Raw genomic sequence first — 25,925 nt, 5'->3', positions numbered from 1 at the left:
TAGTCTTGCAATAGACCGGTGATCTCTGGTGACTTTATTTCCTCATCTGTATGTACTCTTTTAATCTTCCTTTTGTCACAATGACCCTTTATTAAACAGTTTAATTGAAATGACTGAATCAACAAATGTTTCACTCTTGTTGAAATCGAGCTGATAATAAAAAAGATCACAATTGTTACAAAAGGATATGAAATGTCTAATGATATTTTTATTTTTTTTTATTTCTGGTCACACTTACAGTGCAATCAGAAATTACATTTCAATAATGCAAAAGTAAAACTTAATTAGCTCGTCAGTAGACTGAAGGTATTTTGAGATGTCATATAGACGTTGGGCTTATGGGGGTGTTTGCAGCTGTTTTTGTAGTTGAAAGAAACACCACCAACAGTGTTTAACAGAAATGAGGAGCATCATTTGCACAATACACTCCCCACTCACTTTAAAATACTGTGCATGTGTTGGAATATACATATGCTGCACACAGAACACTACAGATGTACATTTATATGTGTTTCATTTATATTTAAGCGTAGATGACACTGCAAACTTTGAGAAGACTGTGGTTGGTGATAATCATCTGTTGTTATCTGAAGAACAATAAAACAGAGTAGAGTGTATTTACACTGAGTGGGTAATTGTTCCACTGGCTGAAGGGGAAAAACAGTGATTTGTAAATGATTAAACAGCATTAATGAGGATATGATTAAATAACTGCTCATTTTCAAGTGTGTAGATTGTGTGGTATATAATTATTCATTGCAACATGATTTTTTAAAGTATTGCAATGTCAGTTACTTTACATTAAAAAAAAAATACTAATTGCATTTAAGTAGTGTGTAAGTAATTTTAGGTTGTGCCTAAATTTTGAGTATTTGAAAGGAAACACACAAATACTGTAAGTAATTGCTAGTACTGTATAGGTCATTTTAATTCCTATGTAATTTATTACTTGTAGAAATCTTATATCATAAGTACAATGTATTTTCAGGACATGGATCATATGATCAAGTGGATTAACCTCAGCGAACTTCCAGGTATTTAACAGGAAAGGCACATTCTACAAATTTTGGATAGTATTTATTTTTTCATGTAAGTTGGTAAATGAGAACAGTCTTTATCACATTTATATAGGTAAATTAAAAGAACGACTGAAAAACAGAACATCCATGATGTACATCGATATGATGAAGACCAAATAAAGATGCAAAAAAGAAAGAATAACCCATAATACGAACCCTGCCCTAAGAAGTACGGCATATTTATGATGTAAGATGGGGAAATGTTGATTGGTTTTACCACATTTTTTACTGTTTACTGTGTTTTATTGTTATTTTATTATTTATAATGTTCAAAATAAAACAATCATTTAAAAAAAAGGAAATCACATATTTAATACTTTTTATTTTTGGTTACACTGACAGAGAATCAGAAATGCTGACGTTTCATTAATATACATGCCAAACTCTCAGTGAAGTTTTTACTCATCATATTTTCTGGATTTCACAATCCCGTCAATCCACTGAAGGTATTTTGAGATGTCTGTATAGACGTTGGGTTTATCGGGGTAACTGCAGTTTCCTTTATAGTTGAAAGAAACGACGCCATAAGCTGACCCGTCGCACACCAGAGGACCACCAGAATCTCCCTGTGAGGAGGAAGAATGTTAATTTACCAGCTTTTATTCAGTTTTATATATTTGTGATCAAGGAGCCAGTTTACACTGAAAGGACAGAAAACATACCTGACAGAATCCTTTGGTTGTTTTGTATCCACCTGCACAGATAACATTGGCAGGAAGACCAGGCCACTGGGGCTCACAGACCTTTCGTTGAATGACAGACACGTTCGCCACCATCAGCTCATCAGCAGGTTTATTATCATCAGTTTTAGTTTTTCCCCATCCACCCAACTGACACACTTGGTTTTCTTTTAGGTTTATTTCAGCAGGTGGAAGCTGAATTGTTTCTACGCCATTGCCCAGTTTAACTTTCTCAGACAGCTGAAGACACAAAGTAAAAATAGAAATGTCTATTTCAGTCCAAATCAATTTTATTTATACAGCGCCCAATCACAACAACAGTTCTCTCAACGCGCTTTAAATAGTGAGGTAAAGACCCTAAAATAATACAAAAAATACAATTAGAATAATAAGACCACAAATATGTATCTTGTTAAAATGTGAATATCTAGAGATAAGATAAGATAAGATAAGATAAGATAAGATAAGATAAGATAAGATAAGATAAGATAAGATAAGATAAGATAAGATAGAACTTTATTAATCCCTCGGGTGGGTTCCTCTGGGAAATTCGGTTTCCAAATAGCACAGCACCAACAGAAGTTACAGAATGTGAGCAGAATACTATATATACACATATATAAATACAGAGACATATATAAATAAAGAGTATACAAAAGGGATAAATAGAATAAATAGGAATAAGAATACAAGGGAATTGCACATTTCAAGTATTGAAGTCTATTGCACCATTGGTTATTAACAAAAAGTATTGCACAGTGAAAAGGCACTACAGCTTAGTACAGCTTAGTTGTTCCCCCCTCCTTTGTCCTCCTGTTTCCCCTCCCTCTCCCCTCCAGAGAGTAGTTAAACAGTCTGATGGTGTGTGGGACAAAGGAGTTTTTAAGTCTGTTGGTTCTTGTCTTTGGGAGAAGCAACCGGTCACTGAACAGACTCCTCTGGTTGTTTATGGCCGTGTGCAGAGGATGCCCAGCATTGTCCATAATGTCCAGCAGTTTTTTTTAGTGTCCTTTTCTCTGCTACTGTCACCAGAGTGTCCATCTCCTTACTTTAATCAGCATGATGTCATCACCCTGTCCAGCATCTTTATAATTTTCATGGATGATTTTGTTTTCAATCTTTATTTTTTGATGATTGCCGTTCTTCAGATTGTGGTTGCCGAGAACAACGAGTATGGGGTTGCTGAAGGAGTAATCAGTGAGGGGAAATCAATACATTTTCTAAATGTGTTTTAATGACATGAGTCACAGATTACAGCAGAAGATGTTTCATTACTCACAAGTCATCACAGTGTGCAGCCGAGACTACAAAGTCCTCAGTGATAAGAAATCCTCCACAAACATGGTGACCCTTGTAGTCCTGCACAGAGGCCATGTACTTCATCGAGTTCTGTGGGGCTTTTTCACCATGTATGATGTCACTACCATGTGCTGAAAAGGTCAAATCAAATCAACAAAAATGAAGTTAATGTTCTATTAAATGATTGGAGGACAATAACAAAGACTTCAAATTCTTACAGAGCTTTCCGAGGCATGCCAGAAGATGGAGGAGCAGAAATTTCTGCAGACCGAGCATGATGCCAGCAAAAAGGTTACGTTGTGTTTGTAGAAGTGTCAAGGTGAACCTTTTATACAGCAGTTTGATTTGATAGTCATCAGATTATCAGTTTTCTAACCACATCCTTTACTCAAAATGAGTCTGCATGATTCCTCATCGTATATACGATCATTAAATCAAAAAGATCTGCAAAAGTCACACAGAAAATATAAAGTTTAATCACTTTGAGAACTTTTGTAAATATCATTTTGTGTCTCACAATGAAAGCGTTACAGGACAAAAAGGAACCCCAATAAATGAAACTGGCTTTTATTTTCATTTATGTTCAGCTAAAGAGCAAATGTGGATGGAAAAGTAAACTTTCCAGTTTTGGTCCCCACAAAGATATGTAAACAAGGTCACACACACACACACACACACACAACACACACACACACACACACACACACACACACACACACACGCACACACACACATAATCATTAAAAAGAAGTGTCTGTTTATGTAGAGAAAAGCTTATGTTAAACACACACATATATAGATAGATATGAAACACCAACATGCTTACTCCCACGGTCTGTTTAAATTCTCAGAAAACTGTATCTGAACCACAGACACCGCTGGTTCTAGAATCGCTGATTCTGGATTCAGATATTCAGACTGAGCTGACAGATAAACACAGTGAGTCTCCGACTGTGAAACACAAACACTCTCTGATTGAGCCAGAACACAGTAAAGTGTCTCAAGCTGAGCTGGCAGAGCTACACAACATGACCCTAGCACATTTTAAAGGAGCATCATGACTCAGTCAGTAATGTGTTTATTGAAAATAAAGTAATGCAGTAATCTCCAGAGGTGGGAAGTACTATACTTGTGTATTTATATTTATGACAACTTTAAACTCGTACTCTCTACTTTTAATACAAATATCTGGACTTTCTTACATTTCTAGAACAGTTTGAACATAATTGAGGTGAGACATTATTTCACGTCACTGCGCGCCGCCGAACATCAAACAACGACCCATAGAAGACTCTCCTGCTGGTGTGTCATCGTCGGTGCTCATCACAAGTAGAGTGAAGAGCACCAAAGTCCTCGGTGTTCACATCACAGAGGACCTGTCCTGGACCAGCAACACCAAATCAGTGAAAAAAGCCCAGCAGAAACTGCACTTCCTGAGACGACTGAAGAAGGTGTGCCTGAATTTAAAGACCACCACTGAAGTAGATTGCCTAATGTGAAGAGGAAGATCAGCCCAAAGCTTCGGGGCCACAACAGTCACACTCAGTCTTCTCTAAGTTTCAGCCGTGATTTAGGGACTGAGAGCAACAGCTGCTCAGCTGACTGGAGTGAAAGAGGGGGGACATAGGGCTTCAGCAGATTGGACAAGTAAACAGGTGCCAGACTATTAAAGAGGGATTTAAAATAAATATGGAGAAAGACGGACAGGAGAGAAAGACGAGAGCTTATATTTAACAGTGAGGTCTGATGAGTGATATGATCCAATCGTCTTGCAGTTGCAGTTCTTACCGAGTTGTACAAAGCATGCCAGAACACAGACGAGTAGAAATTTCTGCAGACCGAGCATGATGCCAGCAAAATGGTTACCTTTTGTTTGTAGGAGTGTCGAGGTGAACTTTTATTGAGCAGTTTGCTTCAGTGGAAAGTACGATTATCATATGTGGTAAATGTGGCTTTCAGCTGCATCCTTTACTCAGTGTAATACTGAAACTGGTGTTATCATCAGTTTATCGGTGTGAAACACACTCATCATGTTTAGTCATCATTATTTTAACTCCATTTGCTGCTCACTTTTATTCATGTATTTAAGAGTCTTTGGGCCTCCTGATCATCTGTGGTTATAAATCACTTTTAATGGGTGAAACCTCGTCTGTAACACTGAGATTCTTCTCTGCGGAAATCACACTTGGTCAGTTTGATCGTGTGGCTGTTTTTGTAGCTCACGTTCATTTCTGATTTTCTTCTTTGCTCTTTTGTTATGCATTATTCAGTCTCGTTATGAGGACCTGCTCCGCTTCACTGTGATGATAAATCAGGTAAATCTGAAAACTAATATCCTGACCTCTATGATTTCCATTTACTGCTTATTTGGGGATTTTGGTGAAACGGCTGATTCAAACATTTCTTTTAATTCAGTAAAGAAGCAGCTCTTATAATAAGAAGTTCTGTTTCAGAGCTGAAACAGTGAAAAATTAGCTGCTGAAGATGGAAAGCATGAGAGCCACATGTCATAAAATCTGAAGCTTCTGCTTCTGCTTCTGCTACTTTACCACACTGCTCTATACGCAAATTTACCTACAAGTGTGCCTACACAGGTAAATAAATACTGCTTATTTAGTGTCTGCAGCGTTAATCAGAAAGTTTTAAATATTCTTCCTTTAAATCTTTAGTAGCTGTATCACTCTGTGATGGCTGGTTGCCCACAGCTGGTTTTGAAGAAGCTGCGGAGGTTTGCTCTGTTTGCTGATTTTTATATTTGGTGTGACCTTGGGCTTGACCTGATTTTCCCCTAAGTTAAATCAGCACAAGCTGCTATTGGTTTCTGTCATCACATAACATTTTAACATTGTTAAACAATTATTATTAATTATTAATTACTCTTTGGTGTAGATCAAGGATACTGAAAAACATTTGATCCCTGTGATAAACTGCAGTTGAATCTCACAGTTATGGGAGTGATGCGTTCACACTGGATACAGACTAAAAACTGTGTTTAGTTGGAAACACACATCGAGAAATTCATGCTGGGAGACATGTTAATGATTGAAAACATTCCAGAAATACACGGCTGCTCGATCACTTGAAGGTGAAGCAGGAAGGATGAAGAGGTGAGATGATGGAAGCACAGCTGTTTTTATTTCAGCAGCTGCGTTCATAGAATCTGGTGATAGTTTAAAAGCTTTTAGTCACAGCAGGGCGAGCACAGCTCATGCTAACAATGTGACAGTGAGCCTGGATGCTTGAGCATTGCTGAAGAACCGGACTGAAGTCATCGTCTGCCTGAGCGCGCTCTTTGGCCTTCATGATGTCGCCATCTGCTGGTGATGGACTCAAACTGGCCTCTAAACAAACATCAACTTGTGGCTTTGAAATAACTTTATCTCTGGCTCATGTACGGGCAGCATGGGGTGGGGCAGTCTGGGGACCCCAACAGTATGCATGCCCAGCTGCTATACATGATCCAACATAGCTTAGTAAATGCAATATTTAAGTTTAAAGTCTACATTTCGTCCTGCTTTCTGTTTTTACTATTTTCCCTTCTCATTGTATGATCTATCTATAATCTCATGAAAATATTATTGGTCATTAAAATATAAAGGCTCGTTATTAATCTTTTATGACAAAGTCATATGTTTTGGAACCAAATGTGGCATCATCCCAAGTTGTTTGAAAAGCACGCTGGGTGTGGTAATTCCTGGAAAACCGCCGCCTACAAATAAAGTAAAGTACTTATCTAAAGTAAAGTGGCTTCTTCAGTTCACGGACTGACGGACCTCATCACAGAACAGCTTTTCTTAGCCTGGAGCTCTGGTAAGTCCTTTCCTCGCTTTGGTCAGGAATGCGTATGATTGATGATTTGCTGGCAACAAAGAAAAGGACATTTTGGTATTCTTTTATCATTTCAGTCGCTGCTCTGCAAAGCTGCATTTGAATGTGATGATGTGCACACAAAACTTCTCCAACTCTTAAAACTCTGATGTATTTTTTTAAAGCAGAAACGTCATTATTATGCTCAAGTGTGAAAGAAGCAGAATGATTGTTGACGAAAAGAGAAGAATGCATTTTTAATACAGAAACGTGTTGCACTTTTGCCTTTCGTCTCCAGTTTAGCGCCATTAAAATGAATGGAAATACTTTTTTATTCTGTATTCTTCTGCTGAGCGTCACCTTATCCAGTGGTGAGTAAAACTGATTTCCCATTAAACTCAATTTTCTATTAATGTTACAATCTAAGCTGAACACAAGTGTAGTGTTGTTTGTTTAGTGTCAGAACACACCTAAAACACATGTGCATGTGCATGCATGTTCTTGATGAGGTTGTCGCTTGTTTCCAAGGTTTCATAACCGCAAGAAACCGTCAGTCGACAGTTTAAGGGTTATTTTATAAAGTTATCATGTCACAACAAATAAATAAATAAATATTACCAGCACAGAGGATTATGAGCATTCTCATTATGTTGTTATGAGTTAGTTTACTAACATGGCAGCCAATCACAAACGCATATAAGTCAGCTTTACAACCCAACACCGACTGGCTATCACAGTATGAGGTGTGCAGATACAAAGAAAAGTTTCAGGTGTTTGCACCGAACATAGCCGCGATAGTAGTAATGCAAGTGCTAATAATGATGCAGTTTAGTTTTATTTAATGCTTTATATATGTGCAATAATGAATCAAAAATAAAAACCCTTCTTTTTTGTCCTGAATTTATAATTAAAACATTTATGGTATCATAGTCACAGCTCACTGAACCTATGACTTTTCCTGTACCGAGAGGAAGTTACATCCAGACATTTACTGTAGGGTCTACCTTACAATATAAAGTACCTTGAGGCAACTGTTGTTGTGATTTGGCCCTGTATAAATAAAACTGAATTGAATTAAAAGTGCTGCTAAGTTAGTTTTATAAGCTTTTTTTATGCATTTCTCTGCTCAAGTCAAACATGACCAGTCAGTCAAAAACAAGAGTAAATAAAGTAAATTCATTTTTTAAAAACATGCTTGTTTTTTTAAAGAACTGCATGGTCTTAACCCTGGTCACTGTAAAGAACAGCTGATGTTGTAACACTGTGTACAGTACTAACGCTGTCGAGACGTTTGCTCATATTGGTGTGAATTTCTGCAGCCTGTTGCAGGCTATAGAACGAACCACTGCTGATCTGATATCATTATTTTTAAATAAAAGTGGGAAAAGTATCTGTTGTGCTGTGAAATCTACACTGTAAAATCTAATTAGTTCCCAGAACTCAAAAAAATTATGGAAACTCGTTGCCTCAAAAAAATTGAGTAAAGCTTAGCTAAAAATGACTAAGTTAGGACAACGTATTTATTTTGAGTATTCTGTACAAGCTCATTTGTTCCCAGAACTCAAAAAAATTGGATCAAGTTTACGTAAGATGACCAAGTTAGGGCAACTTACTCATTTTGAGTACACCCTACTCAAAATGTACACAGCCGTGTTAGTTCCCAGAACTCAAAAAAATTATGGAAACTCGTTGCCTCAAAAAAACTAAGTAAAGCTTACTTAGGATGACTGTTAGGACAACTTATACATTGCAAGTCTGCAGTATTAAGAATAACTTGATATTTCTGACTTTCTGACAATACTAATTGTTTACCTACTGACAAACATTTCAAGTTCAACTAAATGAAAAAAACAATTTGTGGTACCATGAATATCATTAAAAATAATTAACAACACTTTTGTAATGATGTTAAAATGAGCACAACTTTTATTTTCAAACACAACAAAGTACAACAGCCAACATACTGGACACTGTTCTGCTGAATAAAAATGATATTGCCATCACTGTTATAATCTTACAATGAAACAAAGTCTTAGATGTAATTATTCTGAAAATAAGTTTAGGCCTACCACAAGTTTGTTTTGTACTTACATTATTTATATAATCAACATAAAATATTTATTGTTCTGTCACAAGTGCAGTCTCTAATTTAAACAACACATTCGTTTTTCATTCCAACACAGGAGCTGGAATGTTGTAATATTTTAAGGATGGCTTGTTTCCAGTCCAGGCATTACTGCCTGAATGACTATCATGGATCGAGGTGATCCAAATGTAAGTGCAGAAGAAAGTCTTTAACTTCCCTTAAGTACAGTCGCAGTGGATGTGGGTTGGAGATGCAATGAGCTTGAACCTGCAGGCGACCATCTTCACTGACCACACCATCTGTGACGGAGGACTCATCTCTCCTGGTGTCCTGCAAGCAAACAATCATATTTTTTGGAACATGAACTTAATTGCTTTCTTAAAACATTTTTTCTGCATTTGGTATAAAACAGACTCCAATTTAGACAATCTCAGGCTCCCTCCCCGCCGGAGAGGTGACATTCAATGTCCCAAATTGTCAGTCTGGATAGCCGTGACCACCACGCAACACACAATATTGTCATGAAAGAATAATTTTAAAAAGGGCTATGCAAACATGGGCAATAACTTTCATTCTAATGATGTGCAAAATGATTTTGGGCACAAAACAAATTTTGCTGTTAGAAAACTTGCAGACTTCACTATATACAGTGTAGACCCTCTAAACTAAGTTTGGGGGATGTGATCTTTCAAGAAATGCAGACCAAACTGTTGTTGTTTGTTTACTTACACAGCATGTCTTGTAGAATTAACTGGAGTCACAGCAACAGCATAGTGCAGTCATATCTCAAGTCTAATAACAGAAGACAGGAAAAGATCAGTAAAGAAACAACTTCCCCAAACCAAAGCACAAATAAAACAATAAGTAAGACAGGCTGATCTAAAGTATGATTAAAGTTCAGCCTGATTAATATAAATGTCACTGACAGTTGCTAATATATTGGAAAACCAAAAATACTTACCACTGAGTTGATGTCTTTCTGTCCAACAACAGGAGTGCTGGTCCCGAGCCTCAAAGACAGTAAGAAGCAAGCAGAGGGAGAAAAAAACAGAACATTGATTTGATCCTTAATGGCTGTGCAATCATTGTAACATAGAGTTCGCTTATGTTGTTAAATAAAGGCTAGATTTGACATTAATAGATGCCACAGATGTTCTAAAGCTGCCACAAAGCATGAAAAAATAGACGTCTCCGAAAACGTCGGAGCATTTTTGCAAATATGTGATGTCTTGATAAATCGAGCAGATATTTGAAATTTACACAGCTACATTCTCGCCTGAAAATATCTTAAAAGTTTATTTTGTGACCCAGAAAAAGTAATACGTTTTTCAGCAGTGCTCCTCCGCCATTGCCGCGCTTACAAGTGCGCACAGGCTCCGACAACCGTGGCCGACAAATGCGATCCTCTTTTTCCCCAGACTACCCTTTCTGGGTCACAAAATAACCTTTTAAGATATTTTCAGGCGAGAATGTAGCTGAGTAATGCTCAAATATCTACTTAATTTATCAAAATATCACATATTTGCAAAAGTGCTTCCACGTTTTCGGAGAGCTCCGTTATCCACCCCCCACACCACACCCACCCCACCCCTAACGGCTGCACCTCCCAAAGAATTTTGTCTGGGCTCTTATCTCACTTATTTATTTCAAACAATCAACAAAAAAATTCACCGACGTAGTTTTATGTAAGGTTTTTAAGGCTGTGGTGTTAATTTTTAAGTAACATGAGCCCAGCGGCAGCAGCAACGCTAGGCTAACACTAACTAGCTAGCAAGATTAGAAACCTGGTGCTAAACTAAGAGAAGCCACAAAATCAGTTTGAATAAGAGTAAACATTTACTCACCAAGTCAGTAAAGATCCACAGCAATGACAACAATAATATCTCCAGGTTTGCTCAATATATTCCATAACAAATGCTGGTGCCATGAACATGCGGACTGATCCGGGAGGGAGGAGAACGGCAGTCACGTGGCATTTTCAAAACATCTTTCATCCTTCCGCCCTGAGAAGCAAAACTTCCAGCTTACTTAGTTTTTCTAAGTTAGGACAACTCAAATTAATCGAGTTTATCAGCATTTTTGCATAAAAAGTACTGGTAACTTATTTAAATTGAGTTCTAATAACAAATTGATAAAAATTGAGTTCAGCCTATTTAATATTTTTAATTAAACACAATATTACATTTTACAGTGTACATGATCTTTCACCATAAATCCCAAACGAAACGATTACACTAAATTTTTGTTCCTTTAGCCTATGAAGAAGGTTATATCAGGCTGGCTGGTGGCCAGGAATACTCCGAGGGCCGTGTTGAGATCTTTCACGATGGAGTTTGGGGGACGATTTGCGACGATGGCTGGGACATAAATGACGCTCAGGTAGTGTGTCGACAGCTGCGTTTCCCTGGTGCAGCCGAGGCTCCTGGATCAGCTGCATTTGGCGCCGGTAACAAAACCACAACGCTCCTCTTACACGCTGCATTTCAGTGGTTAATGGCTAGACTGTAATTGTGTGGCTGTTTTGGTTTTAGGGGCCGGTAACATCTGGATGGACGATTTAACCTGCGGTGGGTCGGAGATTAACCTACTCCAGTGTACGTTTCCTGGCTGGGGGGTCCATAACTGTGGTCACGGCGAAGATGCCGGAGTTAGATGTGAGAAAGGTGAGGATGTTAGCATAAGGACAGAAGTCTCCAACCTCCTCTGAGAAATAAAGGTCAGAAAGACACTCCCGAGGCGTAACATCCCGACGTTTTGTCACGTCCTGCGGCGTTCCTGAGGAACGCGAAAGGTGACCTTCCACGTTGTTATGGTACGCGGCGGTTTCCAGCCCTGTACTGCAGCCCTAAACTTAACCTTATCACTAAGCCTAACCATAACCTTATGCCTAACCTTAACCATAACCTTATGCCTAACCATAACCTTATTCCTAACCTTAACCATAACCGTATACCTAAGCCTAAACCTAACCTTATCACTAAACCTAACCATAACCTTATTCCTAACCTTAACCAGCAGTTTAATGAGGTGAAATAGTGTTTTCTAAAGCGATTTTAAGGGAAAAAGCGAAGATGTGTAGATTGAGTCCAAACGGTTCTCATGTGTCCGCAGTTTTCCGATGTCCTGACGTAGGAACGCCTTGGGTGCCCGAAAACGTAATATGTTGACGATTTGTCACCTAGCGTAAAATGTTACGATTTGGGAGTGAGAACGGGTTGTAGAAACAGGTGTATTCACCATGTCTATGTTGATCTCTATCAGGGGCGGAGCCTCAGAACAGGGACCTTAACCACGAGTACACGTTGGACCACAATGCGAGCCTTTCTCAGCAGCTGGGCGAGCTGTTTGACAGCAGACAGGACTGTGACGTGGACATTGCAGTGGCGGTGGATAACAACATAGTGGAGACCATCTGTGCTCACAGGGTCATCCTTTCTCTCAATTCAAACCTCAAGGCTTTGCATCCAGACCTCAGCAGCCTGCTCATTAATGTGTCTTCTGATTGCAGCCAACATGCCGATATATTTGTCAGGTATAAAAAGTTCACACTTGCACATATTTCTATGTAAACCTGTGATCTGTCAATCAAATCTTTGAATTTCAGATACTTCTACACGAGGAAGATTACGGTCACATTAGCCTCCTCCCACTGCATCCTGAAAATGGCTTCTGACTGGGGCCTGACTGAATATCATAATGAGGCTGCAAATCTCTTCAGACTGTTTCTCCCCGAGGACCCCACCTTCCAAAGTCAGAACTCTCTTTATGAGTACGCAGTTCGCAGAAGTGACGACACGCTGCAGCAACTATGTCTTCGCTACCTGGCGTGGAACTGCGAGGCACTGATCAACTCCCCGGCCTGGACAAGCCTTCCTTTTAATCTGGTCAAAGCACTCCTTTCTCGCTCAGACCTCGTGGTGCGTAACGAAACAGTCGTCCTGAGCGGACTGGAGAGATGGGCAGAATCTCGAGGAAACGCAACCATGCGTGAGATACTTCTAAAGCTCGTCCGCTTCCCGATGATACCAGCTGAGGACTTATACAGTCTTGACAGCTCAGAGTACCACACTAGCAAGCTGGAGGGGTTTCAGTTTAATGCTCTTCCTGTAAAAATGCTCCTCAGCGACCTGACAGGAACCATCTACACACCCAGGATTTACACTGGCAGACCGTGGAGCTTCACCTTCAGCAGTCAGGAGATCCGAGCTTACCAGCACTCCGGGGTCTACATCCTTCGAGGCCAGCGAGTCAGCAGCCTGACGTCTGATTTCCAAACACCGGTTCATAACAGCGCCTATTTCGCTTTTCACACCATGCGCTGGAAAGCCACGGCCTACGTCAAAGAGGAAGACTGCACGAAACAAAGTGTCACATGTGCTTCTTTACCAGCGATCAGCTTGAAGATTGAAGAAAAGAATTTACCCAGTGAGATGGAGGGCCGCATCCGTTACAGCAACAGGCTCGTTCTCATGTGCGCAGGAAGGCACGTGTTCCACGTGAACGAATTTAATGCTGTTGACAGCGACAGCCCCATAGCTGTTCCCAGCATCTCAGAACAAGTCTACCCGTGCCACTCAAACCTGTTCTCCTACCAGGTGGTGGTACGTCCTCAGTACTCAACAGATTAGATCTGACTAGAGAACTTAAGAGAAGGAGGGTGTGCGTCAGCGCAAGAACTGCACACACATAATGCTTTCTGCTCTCTCCTCCTTACATGCAGCGGCTGCAAGTGGAAACCTCACAGTGAAAATTAAGGTGGATCCTGGAGCAGGTAGAATTGGCTTCATGCAAGTTTTCTAAACATGAGCCAGCTTGTCCTGTAGTTGCTGTGGAATGCACCGCTGTGGCTTGTTTGGGCACATGGTGCTAGTGTAAACCTGGGCAGAGAGCAGTATCACCGCATTTCTATCTGATGATAAGTGAAAAAATAATAAAAAAAAAAAGCTCTGGTCTACTGTTATAATCACTCTGTGGTCTGCAGAAGGTCGTGCATTTCTTTTATTATGCAATGTATGTGTAATCAGATTACAGTGTATACACTTCTGTAATGTATTTGATTCACTGAAAACATTTACTGTCACTGTCATGACAACAGTCGAGCAGTCTTAGCACAATCTGTCTGTCCTAATACAAACACAGTAGAATGATACAAGAGAGACAGTTAAGACAGTTATTAATAATACCTGTTAAATTCCGCTGTATGTAACAGACCATTTAAACATACTGCAGGCTGCCTCCTCCTATGGTGTCAGTTTGAAAATCCTTCATCACCCATGTCTCAAGTTATTGCATTCACAAGACTTTCTTGAGGTCAACGTCACTGAGATTTGAATTCATCCAAGATTTTGTGTAGATACACCTGCGGCCCACCTGCCCCACGGTGGGGTGATGATGATACCAAAGGCTGATGGATTGAAAATAAAGATTTAAGAAAAAAAAAACTCTTTTGCAATGAAGTTACAAGTAAAGTTAAGTTATGTAAGTACAAATGTATGATTGCTAAATCATTTAGGAGCACAGCAGTTTTATGTCATCAAATTATTTCAGCTAATTTTAACACGGTATGGAGGCCGGGAGCATTCACATCAACTCTGCTGCTGTTAGTTTCTGTTGGTTTTTTAAGTGTTTTAAAGAGTTTCCTCCACTAAGGTACGAAATAAATGCTTCTTGCACTTCTTTAAATGGGACCGGTGTCAAAATCATAAACACTTTTATTTTATGGAGCTGGTTTTTAGCTTAATTCAATGCCGAGCTTAATTCAACAAAAACAGGCAGAAACCTTTCTGATAAACAACGCTTCTCATTTCCTCACTTTAATGCTTTGAATACTGTGACTAAAGTAAAGGGTCTAAATCAGCGGTCTCAAACTCAAATGAGCTGTGGGCCACGGGTGGCACTGTCGTCTCGTTGGAGGGCCACTTTAGTGTTCAAGTAGTACAAAAAAAAAACCCAGCCAAACAAACAAGAAAACACTTTTCTTTTCTTTTTCTTTTTTTTTTAAAATTTCAGATATTGTATAACAATTCAAAACTGCAAACATGAGTTTATTTTTTCTCACTCTTAACTAACTGAAACCTTTCACTGAACTACCTTAAGAACCACATTGGTTCTCTCGTTCTGGTCAGACATGCGGCAGCACTTCTGCTTTAATTTTGTTTGTATTTAACAAAATAAAAATGCAGATATAAGTGTACACATTAGTTTTTGTTCTCTCACCTAACTAACACAGCCAATCCCGCCGCATGTTTGTACTCTCTGCTCATAGTTCCTTCATATGAAATTATCTTTGCCTTTTTAAAGAACTTATTTCAACATTGCACTCAGCAACAAACAAATACTCCCTAACAAAAAAAGTCACTTCAAGGGCTAAATTGTGTTACATTTCTCACGTCAATGTGCAAATAGGGGTGACGTGTGCCGCAAGTTTAAAACCCCTGGTCTAAATGCTTGAGATCAGAGCCCCTCTCCACAGAGCACCAGAGAACGGCCAGCTGCGCTCGGAGCTGCCAGCAGGGGGCGGCATACGGTGGGCCCGGTGAGGAGGACAGGCTGCCGGAGGTTTGCTGCCCTCCGCCGGCAACTTCCCGGTAAATGTGCTCGGTGTCGGAGATAAAGGAGGAACCGTTCGGTCGCTTCCGGTGACTGAGAGCTCCGCGGTTTCTGCACGATCCCGCACAACTCACCGAACGGCGCCCGCTGCACGTGCACGCGCACGCGGCAGCGCTTCGTGGTGTTGGCGGAGAAAAGCGTCACGGTTCGTGTTTCTGTGAGCTGGTCTGACAGGGTTCCTGCTCCACGGTGACACAAAGCGCGGATAACGACACGGCACGCTGTGGAACATAAAGAGGGAGAGAGAAAGGGGGAAGGCAGAGGGCGGTGGGGGGGACGGTAAAGCAGCACAACGAGGAAACCAGCCGCGCAGCCGCGGACGCCTTCAGCTCGTTCTCAACAACCACCGGACACGGACCGGGAACGAGCCGCTCACACCGGGCCGCGCACAGGCTCGCTCCCTGAGACATGGGTGAGGATAACGGAGCTCTGGGTGAGGGTGGGGGGTGAGGGGGTGAGCGGCAGGCCTGTTGTCAAGTAGCAGGAAACAAAGGCCCGCCGAGCTCGTGAATCCACGAAGGGCCAGTTTCGGTTTCCTCTTCATCACGTGTGCACGCGCTTATTATCATTGAGCTCCTGCGGTTATGAAGGATGCAGGCTGCCATGACGCTGTCAGTAATGCGCGTTTGTTTGTTCCTGATCTGCCTCTGAAACACAGTCAGTCTACAAATACACACACGTAAACGCAGCAATGTGACATTCACAGCCTGCTGCATGAGAATACCGTTCATGCATTGTACCAAGCCAACATCCCAGTTTTCTTTGTGCTTCCTCAGGGTCAGAGCCTCCCAGCTCTCCACAGGTGGTGGAGGATGGAGGAGAGGAGGATGAGGAGGAGCTGAGTGGAGGGGAGGAGGCAGACTTGCGGTCCAGCTCAGGCCGGGGCTCCCTGCTCACCCGCAGGGGTATCACCCTCAGAGTGCTCCTCAAGGATGGCCTGGTGGAGCCCGGGGACGGCGTGCTAGCCATACACTATCTGGTAATAACACGTAGCAGTTATGTGAACATGATTCTGACTCACCACAGTATGCATGACTTGACAGGAGGTCATAAACTCTTGCTTTCTCTCCTCCTGCAGGGTAAGAACTTTGTGGGAGACCTGCTGACTGATGGGAAAATCCGATGGGTGGAGACGGGCCAGATCTTCAACTCCCCCAGCGCCTGGGCAACTCACTGCAAGCGCCTGGTGAACCCGGCCAAAAAGTCTGGCTGCGGCTGGGCGTCGGTGCGGTACCGGGGACAGAAGCTGGTTCAGTACAAAACCACCTGGCTGCACAAGTACCAGCCCAGTGCCGACATGGTGAGAGGAGCATGACTGAAGGGGAGCATTCCTAATATTTGGTGCTTCCATTACAAAATGTATTTTGTGTAAAAATGGGTTAGTACAGATTTCTAAGCCTATTTTATTATCCTTGCTTTTAGACTTTAAACTGAGTTTTTAATGTTCAAAGTCTAATAATTAAGTCATGACCTTGAGTTTCCTCTCACCTGTGTTACTCATGAACACGTCTCCTCACTGCTCCTCTGGTCACATGATTTGCAGGAAGTAATATCTGTGAGAGTATCACTCTTTCACAAAGCTCTTTTTCCATGTTTCACTGATGAGGTAAATGACAACACATCCACCTTGTGACGCTTGTTTACAGTATAAACAACTCATATTTTTAGTAACTGTGATGAATACAAGAAAAATTTATTGTAAACACAGATGTCAAAGTACAACTCAGAACAGGTATAAGAAATGAACAGTATTACTTAAAGCGTGAAGGTTTAGACATTTCTAAAATGATTACTTAGTAGACGTTATAAACATTTAAACCTTTACAGGATTATAATTTCTTAACCGTGTGAAGAGGTTAGTTTTTCTTTTCTTATCTAATACATGAAACTTCAGCTCTGGCAGTGAAACCATGTAAAAACTGCATGTTGTCGTGGTGTAACACAGAGCCAGCATCCATTGTGACATAACCATTTTATGTCCTGTCCAGCCTGTCGCCTGCAAATGAAATAAGACACTGAAACGATTTCAGTTGTGAGTCTATTGCACTGTTGGATATTAAAAAAGAGAAAGAAAAAAAATATATATATATATAAACCAGAGTGTCCAGCTTCATGCCAACCACAGAGCCAGCCTTCCTGATTAGTTTTTCCAGGCTGGGCATGTCCTTCTTTGCTGTGTTGCTCCCCCAGCACACCACAGCATAGAACAGCACTCCGGCAACCACCGACTGGTAAAACATCCTCAGGAGCTTCCTGCAGATGTTAAAAGACCTCAGCCTCCAGAGGAAGTACAGTCTCCCTTGGCCTTTTTTATACAGGTGCTGCGTGTTGCATGACCAGTCCAGTTTGTTGTTCAACCAAAGCCCGAGGTACTTGTACGTGTTGACCTCCTCTCCCTCTATCTGAACTGGCAGTGGACCTGGTCTGGACCTCCCAAAGTCCACAACCAGTTCCTTGGTCTTCGAGGTGTTGAGTTGCAGGTAGTTTATAACAAAGTTCCTCACCAGACTCCTGTACTCCTCTTCCTGGTCATCCCAGATACACCCCATGATGGCTGTGTCGTCCGCAAACTTCTGAATATGGCATGATTCAGAGTTATAGCAGAACTCAGAGGTGTACAGGGTGAAGAGAAGAGGGGACAGCACAGTTCCCTGTGGTGCTCCTGTGCTGCTGACCACAGTGTCAGACGTGATGTCCTTCAGTGGCGTATTGTTGTCAGTCAGTGAGGTAGTTGGAGATCCACGTGACCAGGCAGGGGTCCACCTGCATCCTGTCCAGTTTCTCCTGGAGCAGACAGTGCCGGATTTTATTCAAGGCACTTGACAAGTCAAGAAAGGATCCTAACCGTGCCTTTTCCCTTGTCCAGGTTTGAGTGGGCTCTGTGTAGGAGGTACAGGATGGTGTCCTCCACTCCGACATCCACCTTGTATGCGAACTGTAGTGGATCCTGGGCATGTTGTACCTGTGGTCGGAGGAGGTTGAGAAAGAGCTGCTCTAGAGTCTTCATAAGATGTGACGTCAGTGCCACCGGTTGGAAGTTATTCAGCTCATTGGGCCGGTTCTTTTTGGGGACCGGGACGATGCAGGATGTCTTCCAGAGGGCGGGCACTCTCCTCAGTAGCAGACTGAGGTTGAAGATTCTTTGTAGCGGCTCCCCAAGTTCAGCAGCACACGCCTTTAGCGTCCTAGGACACACCTTGTCTGGGCCTGCTGCCTTGAAGCTTCCTCAGTTGTCTCCTGACCTGGTCCACTGTGACACTGGGAGTGGATTGGAAGTTTGAATGATTGTCTGTGTGTGTGTGTTAGCCCTGTGACAGACTGGCGACCTGTCCAGGGTGAACCCCGCCTCTTGCCCTAAAGACAGCTGTGATAGGCTCCAGCCCACCCGTGACCCTGACAAGGATAAGCAGCAGAGGATGGATGGATGGAAAATCTTTTTAATCACACTTTGAAATACATCGTGTCCTTTTTTCAGACACTTATTTATTAACAGCCTCTTAACCACGTCTGCAGGGTGACATCGGGGACATTTTGTCTCTTAGAAAATGTAAATGTGAAAGCGAGCCCACATTCAAAACATTTATTAACTTCCTGTAACAGGAGGAACACTTGACCCGTGTCACATCGTGAGCTGGACCAGTATATATTTTTCTCATAGTTTAAAATCCCCGGTTTGCAGAAATGTGGAGTGATGGTATAAGTACTCGGAAAGACCCTTTTAAGCAGATGTGGTGTTAAAAATAAGGAGTGGTTCCAAGGTTTTGTCAAAGGGCGATCGAGCCTTTAAACGTATTAAAACAGGCCAGGTCGTGAAAATAGAATAAAGGTTGTGGTTTGACACGACAATTAGTTAGTGCTGACTCACATGTGACGGGAAAAAAGGAAACGCAAAGAAGAAGAAAAATGTGATGGTGAAATCGATTTGGAGTCTCTGCAAACAGGAAACGATGAAACATTCATTACAGTAAGGTAAATCCAGTGTAACCAGAACTTTACTTTGACATTTGTTTTACTTCCTGTGATGTCAGAGCTTGGTGAGTGAGGAAGATGATGACGAGGATGAAGAGGAAGGAAAGGCAGCTGTGCAGGCAGACGACAAGAACAAAAACACCAAACCTGGACTACATGGTATCATTTCCTCCTCTCCTCCTCTCCCTCCTCCTCCCTCTGCCTTTCCCTCCTCATCTCCTCCCCCCTCTCCTCCTCTCATCCTCATCTGTTCGATGTTACAGATGTGATGGTTTCACGGAGGACTGACAGAGAGAGAATTCCCGTCAGATATTGCACTTTGGGCACCCGAGATGCTGCCAGGTACCACCTTACCTGACTTCTTTCACAGCTCTGTGCATGAAGCGAATCAGAGTACGATGAAAGGTGTGCTTGTGTCCTCAGAGATCCACACACACTAGTGGAGCTGTCAGCCTTCTCAGCCATCAACAGGTTCCAGCCTTTCAATGTAGCCGTGTCCAGTAATGTGCTGCTGCTAATGGTAAGCATTAACACGCTTTCAAGCAGACCAGCTTCACACTGATCACAGGTAAAGAGACTAACTTGCCCACTTCTCCCGCTGTAGGACTTCCATTGTCACCTGACCACCAGTGAGGTGGTGGGATACCTCGGGGGACGATGGGATACCAACACGCAGTGTGAGTGCGAGTTTATCCAACAAAAGAGAGCATAGTGATCAAATCCACAGAACGCCGGGCTAAAGCTTTCCTCCTCTCGCTCTGTATTTCAGTGCTGACGGTCTTGAGGGCTTTCCCATGTCGGACCAGGCTGGCAGACAGAGACTCGGCTTCTGCTGTTGAGGAGGAGGTAACGCACGCAGAAACACAGAGGTGGAAAAACCCACTTCAAACACTTACAAGCTGCAGTTTGCAGCCTGGCAGCACGCATTTCCACACCAACCAAAGAATTGCACTTGAATCTTCGCCTGCGAGCTGAAGGTTGTTGCTGTTGATGTGTCTGCCTTTAAAATGATGTATAACAACGCAAGTGTTTAGTAGTTTCCTGCATCTGAGATGCGAGTCTTCGAATCTGAAGTCGAGCAGAAGCTACAGGAATCCAAAGACTCTGCAACCAAGTTGTTTTTGGCTTTAAAGTCTAGCTGAGACTATCTTAGCTTTTATTTTGCAAATACACATTTTATTATAATGCAAAAACTGTCATATTTACTTTGAGTTATTGTATTTTTGGATTGGATTGAGTCTTTATTTTAAACATGTTTAAATAGTATAAGAACAACGAAAGAGGAAAAAAGAGACAAACAAAGGAAAACAAAGCAATAATAACAATAAATAACTTATATGTTCAAAAAGGAGCAGGAAGAAGCATGAGCTTATTTAATCCCACCCCCTTTCCACTGTTTATTAACTCAGTCTAAACTTTTTCAGAAATTCTTCATTATAATTTGCTTCATGTATTTATTTATTTTTTATAACCCCAATAACACGTCAAATATGCAAATCTACGTATATGAACATACTTGTGCACCCACACACACATATATACATATATATATACATCCCTATTGTGATAATAGTGGGTGATACACCCGATCAGAGCCTTACCTTCTCCCTGTACTTTACAAAAACCAGTAGCAACCATAGTAGAGAATGTGGAGTGATTTGTGGTCCAGAATGTGTTTGACTTTACTCAAAATTGAAATACTTCTTGAAATGTTGTTATGTGTATGATTTTATATGAGACTTACAGCTATTCTATTATCACACAAAGAAACTTATGTTCAAGAACTCTTTGAATTGCCACACCATCTATATGAATCTGCACTTCCCAAATAAGATGATTTTAATTTTACTTGGATTTAGTGATGGTTTGTTCCTGTCGTACCCAGCAGCTCCTTTAGATTCCCCCAGAACAAAAAATATTTGTGCCGTCTGCAAATTATACTAATTTTATATCAGAGACCTTGCAAATATAATCTATATAAATAATAAATCATTTTGGACCTAGTACAGAGCCTTGTGGAACACCACACACAATGTCCAAGCATGATGAGGAATATTCACCCAGCTTCACGAATTGTTTCCTGTCATATAAGTAATTTTTCCCCACAGTGCAGTACAACCCCCTGATCCCGTGCCATTCCACTTTATTAGTGTTGATTTACTGACTGTTGTATGTAGTGTGTATTTTGTATAGCTTGTACAGCACTGTGGTCACCGGAGGTTCTTTAAAATGTGCTGTAGAAATAAACTTTGGCTTGACCAAATATCCAAATTCTAATCATGGCTGTGCATGAAAATTACAATCTAAAGGCCTTTACACACTGAGTGTATCTGAATTTTAAAACGTGTATATAAAGAGAATTCATCCTCCAAAAAACGCACTGTGGTTTAAAAAAAAAAAAAAAAAAAAAAAAAAGCGTACATGAAGCGATGGTCCTTTTTTTTTTTTTTTTTTCGAACAAGAGAAGGAAGAAACGGAGATTCGTCCGACTCTGAGGAGCAGGCAGCAGCAAGGACGATTCCCTGGTTTGATTGGTTTGCACTCTTGTTGGCAGAGTTGGGAGGAATCGTTTCAGCTAGCTGCGAGTCTGAGGTCGCATGGGATTATTTGACTGTTTGAATATCATTGGATATTCAGTACTGATGCGCGTTTTAGCCCTGACCACACTTGTCACCACATGCAGTGATCCGATTGGTCAGGTCTGTTTATTCACGTGTGAAAAAATGGGGAAAAAAATGTAGCTTGATCCAAAAAATAAATCTGCAAATTCGTCCTGTGAAATCACACAGTTAGTGTGAACGGCTGCATAAAGAACAGATGAGTCTGAAACATAGTTTTAACACTCGGAGCATTTTCATGACTTTTACGTGTCCGGAGTGTAAAAGCCTTCAGGCTTACAAAATACAGCCAAAAAAATCAGAGCAGTAGTTTTTCTGTGATTTCTTTGATTTGATCTGATAAAAATGAAAATTAAATGAGCCGTCCATCATTGTTTCTTTGTCGTGCTTGCCGTCTCAGATTTGTCAGAACCTGTTCATGCGTGGGCTGTCGTTGGTGGGCTGGTACCACAGTCACCCGCGAGGTCCGGCCCTGCCGTCGCTGCAGGACATCGACTCACAGATGGACCATCAGCTGAGGCTGCAGGGCTCAAACAACGGCTTCCAGCCCTGCCTGGGCATCATCTGTGGTACGTCCTTCATAACGGTGCTGCAGAAACGATCAGGTTCACTGAGTATTAATCGGTGCACTGCATTTCAGAGGGAATGATGTATTTAAACTATTTTAAGAAAGATGTTAGCAGATCGCAGGATTATACGCACATTTCAGAGTTCTACAGGATAACAGCTTTATAGATTTCAGGTTTCAGCAGATGTTGCAAGATAACAGGTGTCAGTATCAGCCTTGCAAGCAGTGTTGCATTCAAGGGTAATGTGGGAATTTGTCGAGAAAATAAATGAAAAACAAGCCGTAAATAGCCGGAGCTTCACTGTAGCAGGAACAAATGATGAAGGCAAACTGGGTCCAACCCAGGACTTGCAAGGTGTACCTAATGCATTTTAATTATTATTAATATTACAGAGTATAATTATTCATGTTTGCAGTATAATACATTTGAATCAAGCATCAGATAGGTAGGGTTCTGTAAGTGCGTGGAGACACAAACTCAAAGGGTCAAAGGTCAGTAAAAGATCCAAACTCAGAGATGTGGTTTCCACTTTTATGGTCAGTATTTTCTATGAAACACGCTCGCTGTCATGAAGCTTGGCTCGGTTGTTGGAACGTGATACTAAAACCTCAGTGTGTGGGAGCACAAAGCTCAACATGGCTTCTGTCAGACTCACAAAGCCGTGATCAGATCCTGACATCTATTTATACCACAGCTCACAGTGAAGCCTGTTAATGGTCAAATCTACATGTTGATATAGGTTTGTGTTTGCAAACAGAAAAATATAAGAACTCTTTGAAACTGGCTCTGTGTCATCGCATTGGTGGCTGAGCTTTCATCTCTTTTCTCTTTCAGGTCCGTATTATCACGGAAATCAAGGCGTGGCATCAACAATAACTCCATTTTGGGTCGTGCCGCCACCTGAGGTGAGTGCTGCAAGTGTTTGAACTGGTCCCCTTCACCTAAACGTACAGCCTGGAGCCAGAACTGGCCCATCAAAGGGTCTCATAATGAGTTGTTCAGTTTCGAAGCCTCCCTGCTCACAGAGACGTTAGTCGTGGCCATCGTTGGCTCAGTGCACAGAGGCTCTGTACAGCAGCGTTTCTTTGTAATGTGGAAATTTCAGACGCACTGTCGTCGACCTTCTCATGAGGCTGCTTATCATCAGTTTGTATTAAAGTGTGACCGTTTTCAGGATAAACTCAAGCTTCTTAAGAGGGAATGGAAAAGTTTTAAGAGGTCAGCAGGTTAGGTTGCAGTGTCAGATGAAACGGGTTTGAGTTTTTCTGACACATGTGGTCTCTTTCTGCAGCAAAGACCTAATGACTACGGCATCCCAGTGGCTGTCGAGGTCACCTACGTACAGGACAACTTCCTCACCAGTGATGTTCTTAATGAGATGGTATGATACTGCAAGATGCATCGTATGAAAAGACTGGAAAAAGCTTCTGTGATGCTGTAACTCATTAAAAAAAAAAAAAAAAACCTCTGCATAGATGCTGCTGGTCGACTACTACAGGGCAGCTCCTGACCTCGTCCAGTTCAACCAGTACTGGTGTCCTGATACGACCATGATGGACAAAATTAAGGTGAGTTAAAGTCTCACTGTTTACCTGATCAGATTGCAGGCAGGCTGACTGAGCTCGTCCTCCTCCTCAGGGCTCTCTGAGTTGCCACGCTCCCAAAGACCAGGCCTACTCTCAGATCCTGGAGCACGTCTACAGTCAGCTGGGGAGCATGAACTGAGCGGATCACCGTTGTTCACTTCAAACGCCTTTTTTTTTTTTTGCAGAGCTTGCAGGATTGGTGTGAAATACAATGTAAACCCTGCTTTACAAACATATAGATGCCTCGATTGCTTGTACGTTAGAGTGATATTTACCTGTTATACAGCATTATCAGAACGCATTATCAGACAAATACATTACAGTGGCTGTGATATGAGCTGCCCCAGAAGGTTGTTTTCATTAGAGGAGACCCAAAAAGCAGCATGTTAGAAAACATGAGACCATGCTCTTCTGCCTCAGGACGCTACTCAGAACCACGTTGCAGAAGACAAATCGGCCTTTTACCTTCTACACATGGACCTACAGTATGTGCCTGTCTGTGCCAGTAAACTGTGGCAATGAGCAAATATGACAGATATATACATGAAAATTTATGTCTTATAATTGCCTTTTATTGACAAAAGCCAATGGATCGGCGTTTGGGGAAAAGTGAAAAGCAGTGCAGAATCTACGATAGCGACCTGAAGTGTGCTCTGCAGCCGGGTTTGTGAGTGCATCAAGTCCGCTGTGCCACACAAGTTAATTTTTCAGTTCCACTAGTGAAGTGAACAGGTGTGTGTCTGTGTTTGTGCCAGCGTGTTGTGAACGTGCCCGTCTACTGTCTTCCTGTCAGGTTGTGTGAAACTTGAGTCCTGTTCGTTAGGAACACACATTTGCTTCCTCTCTACCTGTACTGTATTTATTACTGCCTGTGGATTGTAGAGGTACATCTTTGAGGACAGAGCAATGCCTTAAGCCTGCTGATTGATGATCCACGAAGCATTAAAATATACACACTGGAACTATTTAAACACAAGTGTTGGTTATTTTTTCCCCTTCAGTCTAAAACACACTGCTCCAAAGAAATGAAGGGACCGGAGAACAGCAGGGCCAACACCAACAACGGATTCTGACCTGCTTTTGTTAGTGTCCTTGTTGTTGGTAACAGGAGATGGCACCTGCAGCCTATTCAGGCTGCCCTGGTAGTCCAGCTCCTCTGTGCCGTCCCAACAATTGACCAAGCAGGTCTGTCACGACAGGGTGACGCTCGCCGCGGCATCTCCAGGTTCTTTCACGCTCGTCACATGGGCTTTTATAACCTCTTTTATAACCCTTTATAGTCCTGTTCAGCTGTCCTCAGGTTCTCAGTCATCTGGCTCATTGTAGTCTAAGGAGCTCGGCAGGAAAAGCGGGTGTGGGTCACAATTGGCCAAGGAAAGATGATAGGGTGGGGCTAGGTCTCACAATGGGCTCACCCGAAACTTTGGCTGATTGTGACCCACACCTGTTTTCACACCTTGGCTCATGTGATTAGGTAGAAGATCAATAGGGGGTCCATGACCATCCTGGGGACACTCCCATAGGGCTTAAAATCTGGGACTCTCCACCAGTTGCTCTTAGAAGTGAAGAAGCTTCTCGGATGAAACGTTTTCAAGGAAACTTAAAGAAGTTCAGTCGCTTTTC

General features: G+C 41.8%; 3 protein-coding genes and 1 long non-coding RNA gene across 6 annotated transcripts; 2 read left to right on the top strand and 2 right to left on the bottom strand.

The window, feature by feature from the left end:
- Positions 1 to 1,477: 1,477 nt before the first annotated feature.
- On the bottom strand, positions 1,478 to 15,970 carry LOC134621256 (trypsin-3-like). The gene is made up of 6 exons (XM_063467685.1): positions 15,937 to 15,970; positions 15,635 to 15,889; positions 3,039 to 3,189; positions 2,809 to 2,941; positions 1,742 to 1,999; positions 1,478 to 1,645 (listed from the first exon to the last, which is right to left on the bottom strand). The coding sequence occupies exons 1-6, from the start codon at positions 15,968 to 15,970 to the stop codon at positions 1,478 to 1,480; spliced, it is 999 nt and encodes a 332-aa protein (XP_063323755.1).
- On the top strand, positions 6,000 to 14,921 carry LOC134619950 (galectin-3-binding protein B-like). Of its 2 annotated transcripts, XM_063465755.1 has the most exons (7): positions 6,835 to 6,868; positions 7,164 to 7,236; positions 9,049 to 9,139; positions 11,206 to 11,397; positions 11,483 to 11,614; positions 12,213 to 12,483; positions 12,556 to 14,920. In XM_063465755.1, exons 5-7 carry the CDS (start codon positions 11,500 to 11,502, stop codon positions 13,577 to 13,579), a joined length of 1,410 nt encoding a protein of 469 aa, XP_063321825.1. In that variant the 5' UTR covers positions 6,835 to 6,868; positions 7,164 to 7,236; positions 9,049 to 9,139; positions 11,206 to 11,397; positions 11,483 to 11,499; the 3' UTR covers positions 13,580 to 14,920. The 2 variants fall into 2 exon arrangements, with proteins under 2 accessions (XP_063321824.1, XP_063321825.1); XM_063465754.1 differs by lacking the exon at positions 9,049 to 9,139 and having other exon boundaries at positions 6,000 to 6,868; positions 12,556 to 14,921.
- On the bottom strand, positions 8,816 to 11,296 carry LOC134619953 (uncharacterized). Its single transcript, XR_010092060.1, has 3 exons — positions 10,796 to 11,296; positions 9,681 to 9,961; positions 8,816 to 9,281 (listed from the first exon to the last, which is right to left on the bottom strand). It is a non-coding gene; the product is annotated as an uncharacterized LOC134619953 (long non-coding RNA).
- mpnd (MPN domain containing) lies at positions 15,790 to 25,289 on the top strand. Of its 2 annotated transcripts, none has more exons than XM_063465757.1 (13): positions 15,790 to 15,972; positions 16,337 to 16,539; positions 16,639 to 16,860; positions 19,589 to 19,688; positions 19,793 to 19,871; positions 19,953 to 20,049; positions 20,134 to 20,206; positions 20,299 to 20,375; positions 22,548 to 22,716; positions 23,551 to 23,621; positions 24,008 to 24,097; positions 24,192 to 24,284; positions 24,355 to 25,289. In XM_063465757.1, exons 1-13 carry the CDS (start codon positions 15,969 to 15,971, stop codon positions 24,439 to 24,441), a joined length of 1,365 nt encoding a protein of 454 aa, XP_063321827.1. In that variant the 5' UTR covers positions 15,790 to 15,968; the 3' UTR covers positions 24,442 to 25,289. The 2 variants fall into 2 exon arrangements, with proteins under 2 accessions (XP_063321827.1, XP_063321826.1); XM_063465756.1 differs by lacking the exon at positions 15,790 to 15,972 and adding an exon at positions 16,076 to 16,217.
- Positions 25,290 to 25,925: the final 636 nt, after the last annotated feature.

The sequence above is a fragment of the Pelmatolapia mariae genome, linkage group LG23 (assembly GCF_036321145.2).
Source record: "Pelmatolapia mariae isolate MD_Pm_ZW linkage group LG23, Pm_UMD_F_2, whole genome shotgun sequence".
NCBI lineage: Eukaryota > Metazoa > Chordata > Actinopteri > Cichliformes > Cichlidae > Pelmatolapia > Pelmatolapia mariae.
This window is presented reverse-complemented; position numbering and strand designations above follow the sequence as displayed.

Excerpts from the sequence above, each read along its gene's own strand:
- LOC134619950 (XM_063465754.1), top strand. The coding sequence starts at position 7,179 with ATGAATGGAAATACTTTTTTATTCTGTATTCTTCTGCTGAGCGTCACC. Across the intron at positions 7,237-11,205 it reads GAGCGTCACCTTATCCAGTG|CCTATGAAGAAGGTTATATC; the intron begins GTGAGTAAAACT and ends TTGTTCCTTTAG. Across the intron at positions 11,615-12,212 it reads CGGAGTTAGATGTGAGAAAG|GGGCGGAGCCTCAGAACAGG; the intron begins GTGAGGATGTTA and ends GATCTCTATCAG.
- mpnd (XM_063465756.1), top strand. The coding sequence starts at position 16,145 with ATGAAGGATGCAGGCTGCCATGACGCTGTCAGTAATGCGCGTTTGTTT. Across the intron at positions 20,207-20,298 it reads ATGGGATACCAACACGCAGT|TGCTGACGGTCTTGAGGGCT; the intron begins GTGAGTGCGAGT and ends TCTGTATTTCAG. Across the intron at positions 24,098-24,191 it reads GTGATGTTCTTAATGAGATG|ATGCTGCTGGTCGACTACTA; the intron begins GTATGATACTGC and ends ACCTCTGCATAG.
- LOC134621256 (XM_063467685.1), bottom strand. The coding sequence starts at position 15,970 with ATGTCTCAGGGAGCGAGCCTGTGCGCGGCCCGGT. Across the intron at positions 15,890-15,936 it reads GAGCCTGTGCGCGGCCCGGT|CTGAAGGCGTCCGCGGCTGC; the intron begins GTGAGCGGCTCG and ends GTTGAGAACGAG. Across the intron at positions 3,190-15,634 it reads CGTGCAGCGGGCGCCGTTCG|CACATGGTAGTGACATCATA; the intron begins GTGAGTTGTGCG and ends TGACCTTTTCAG.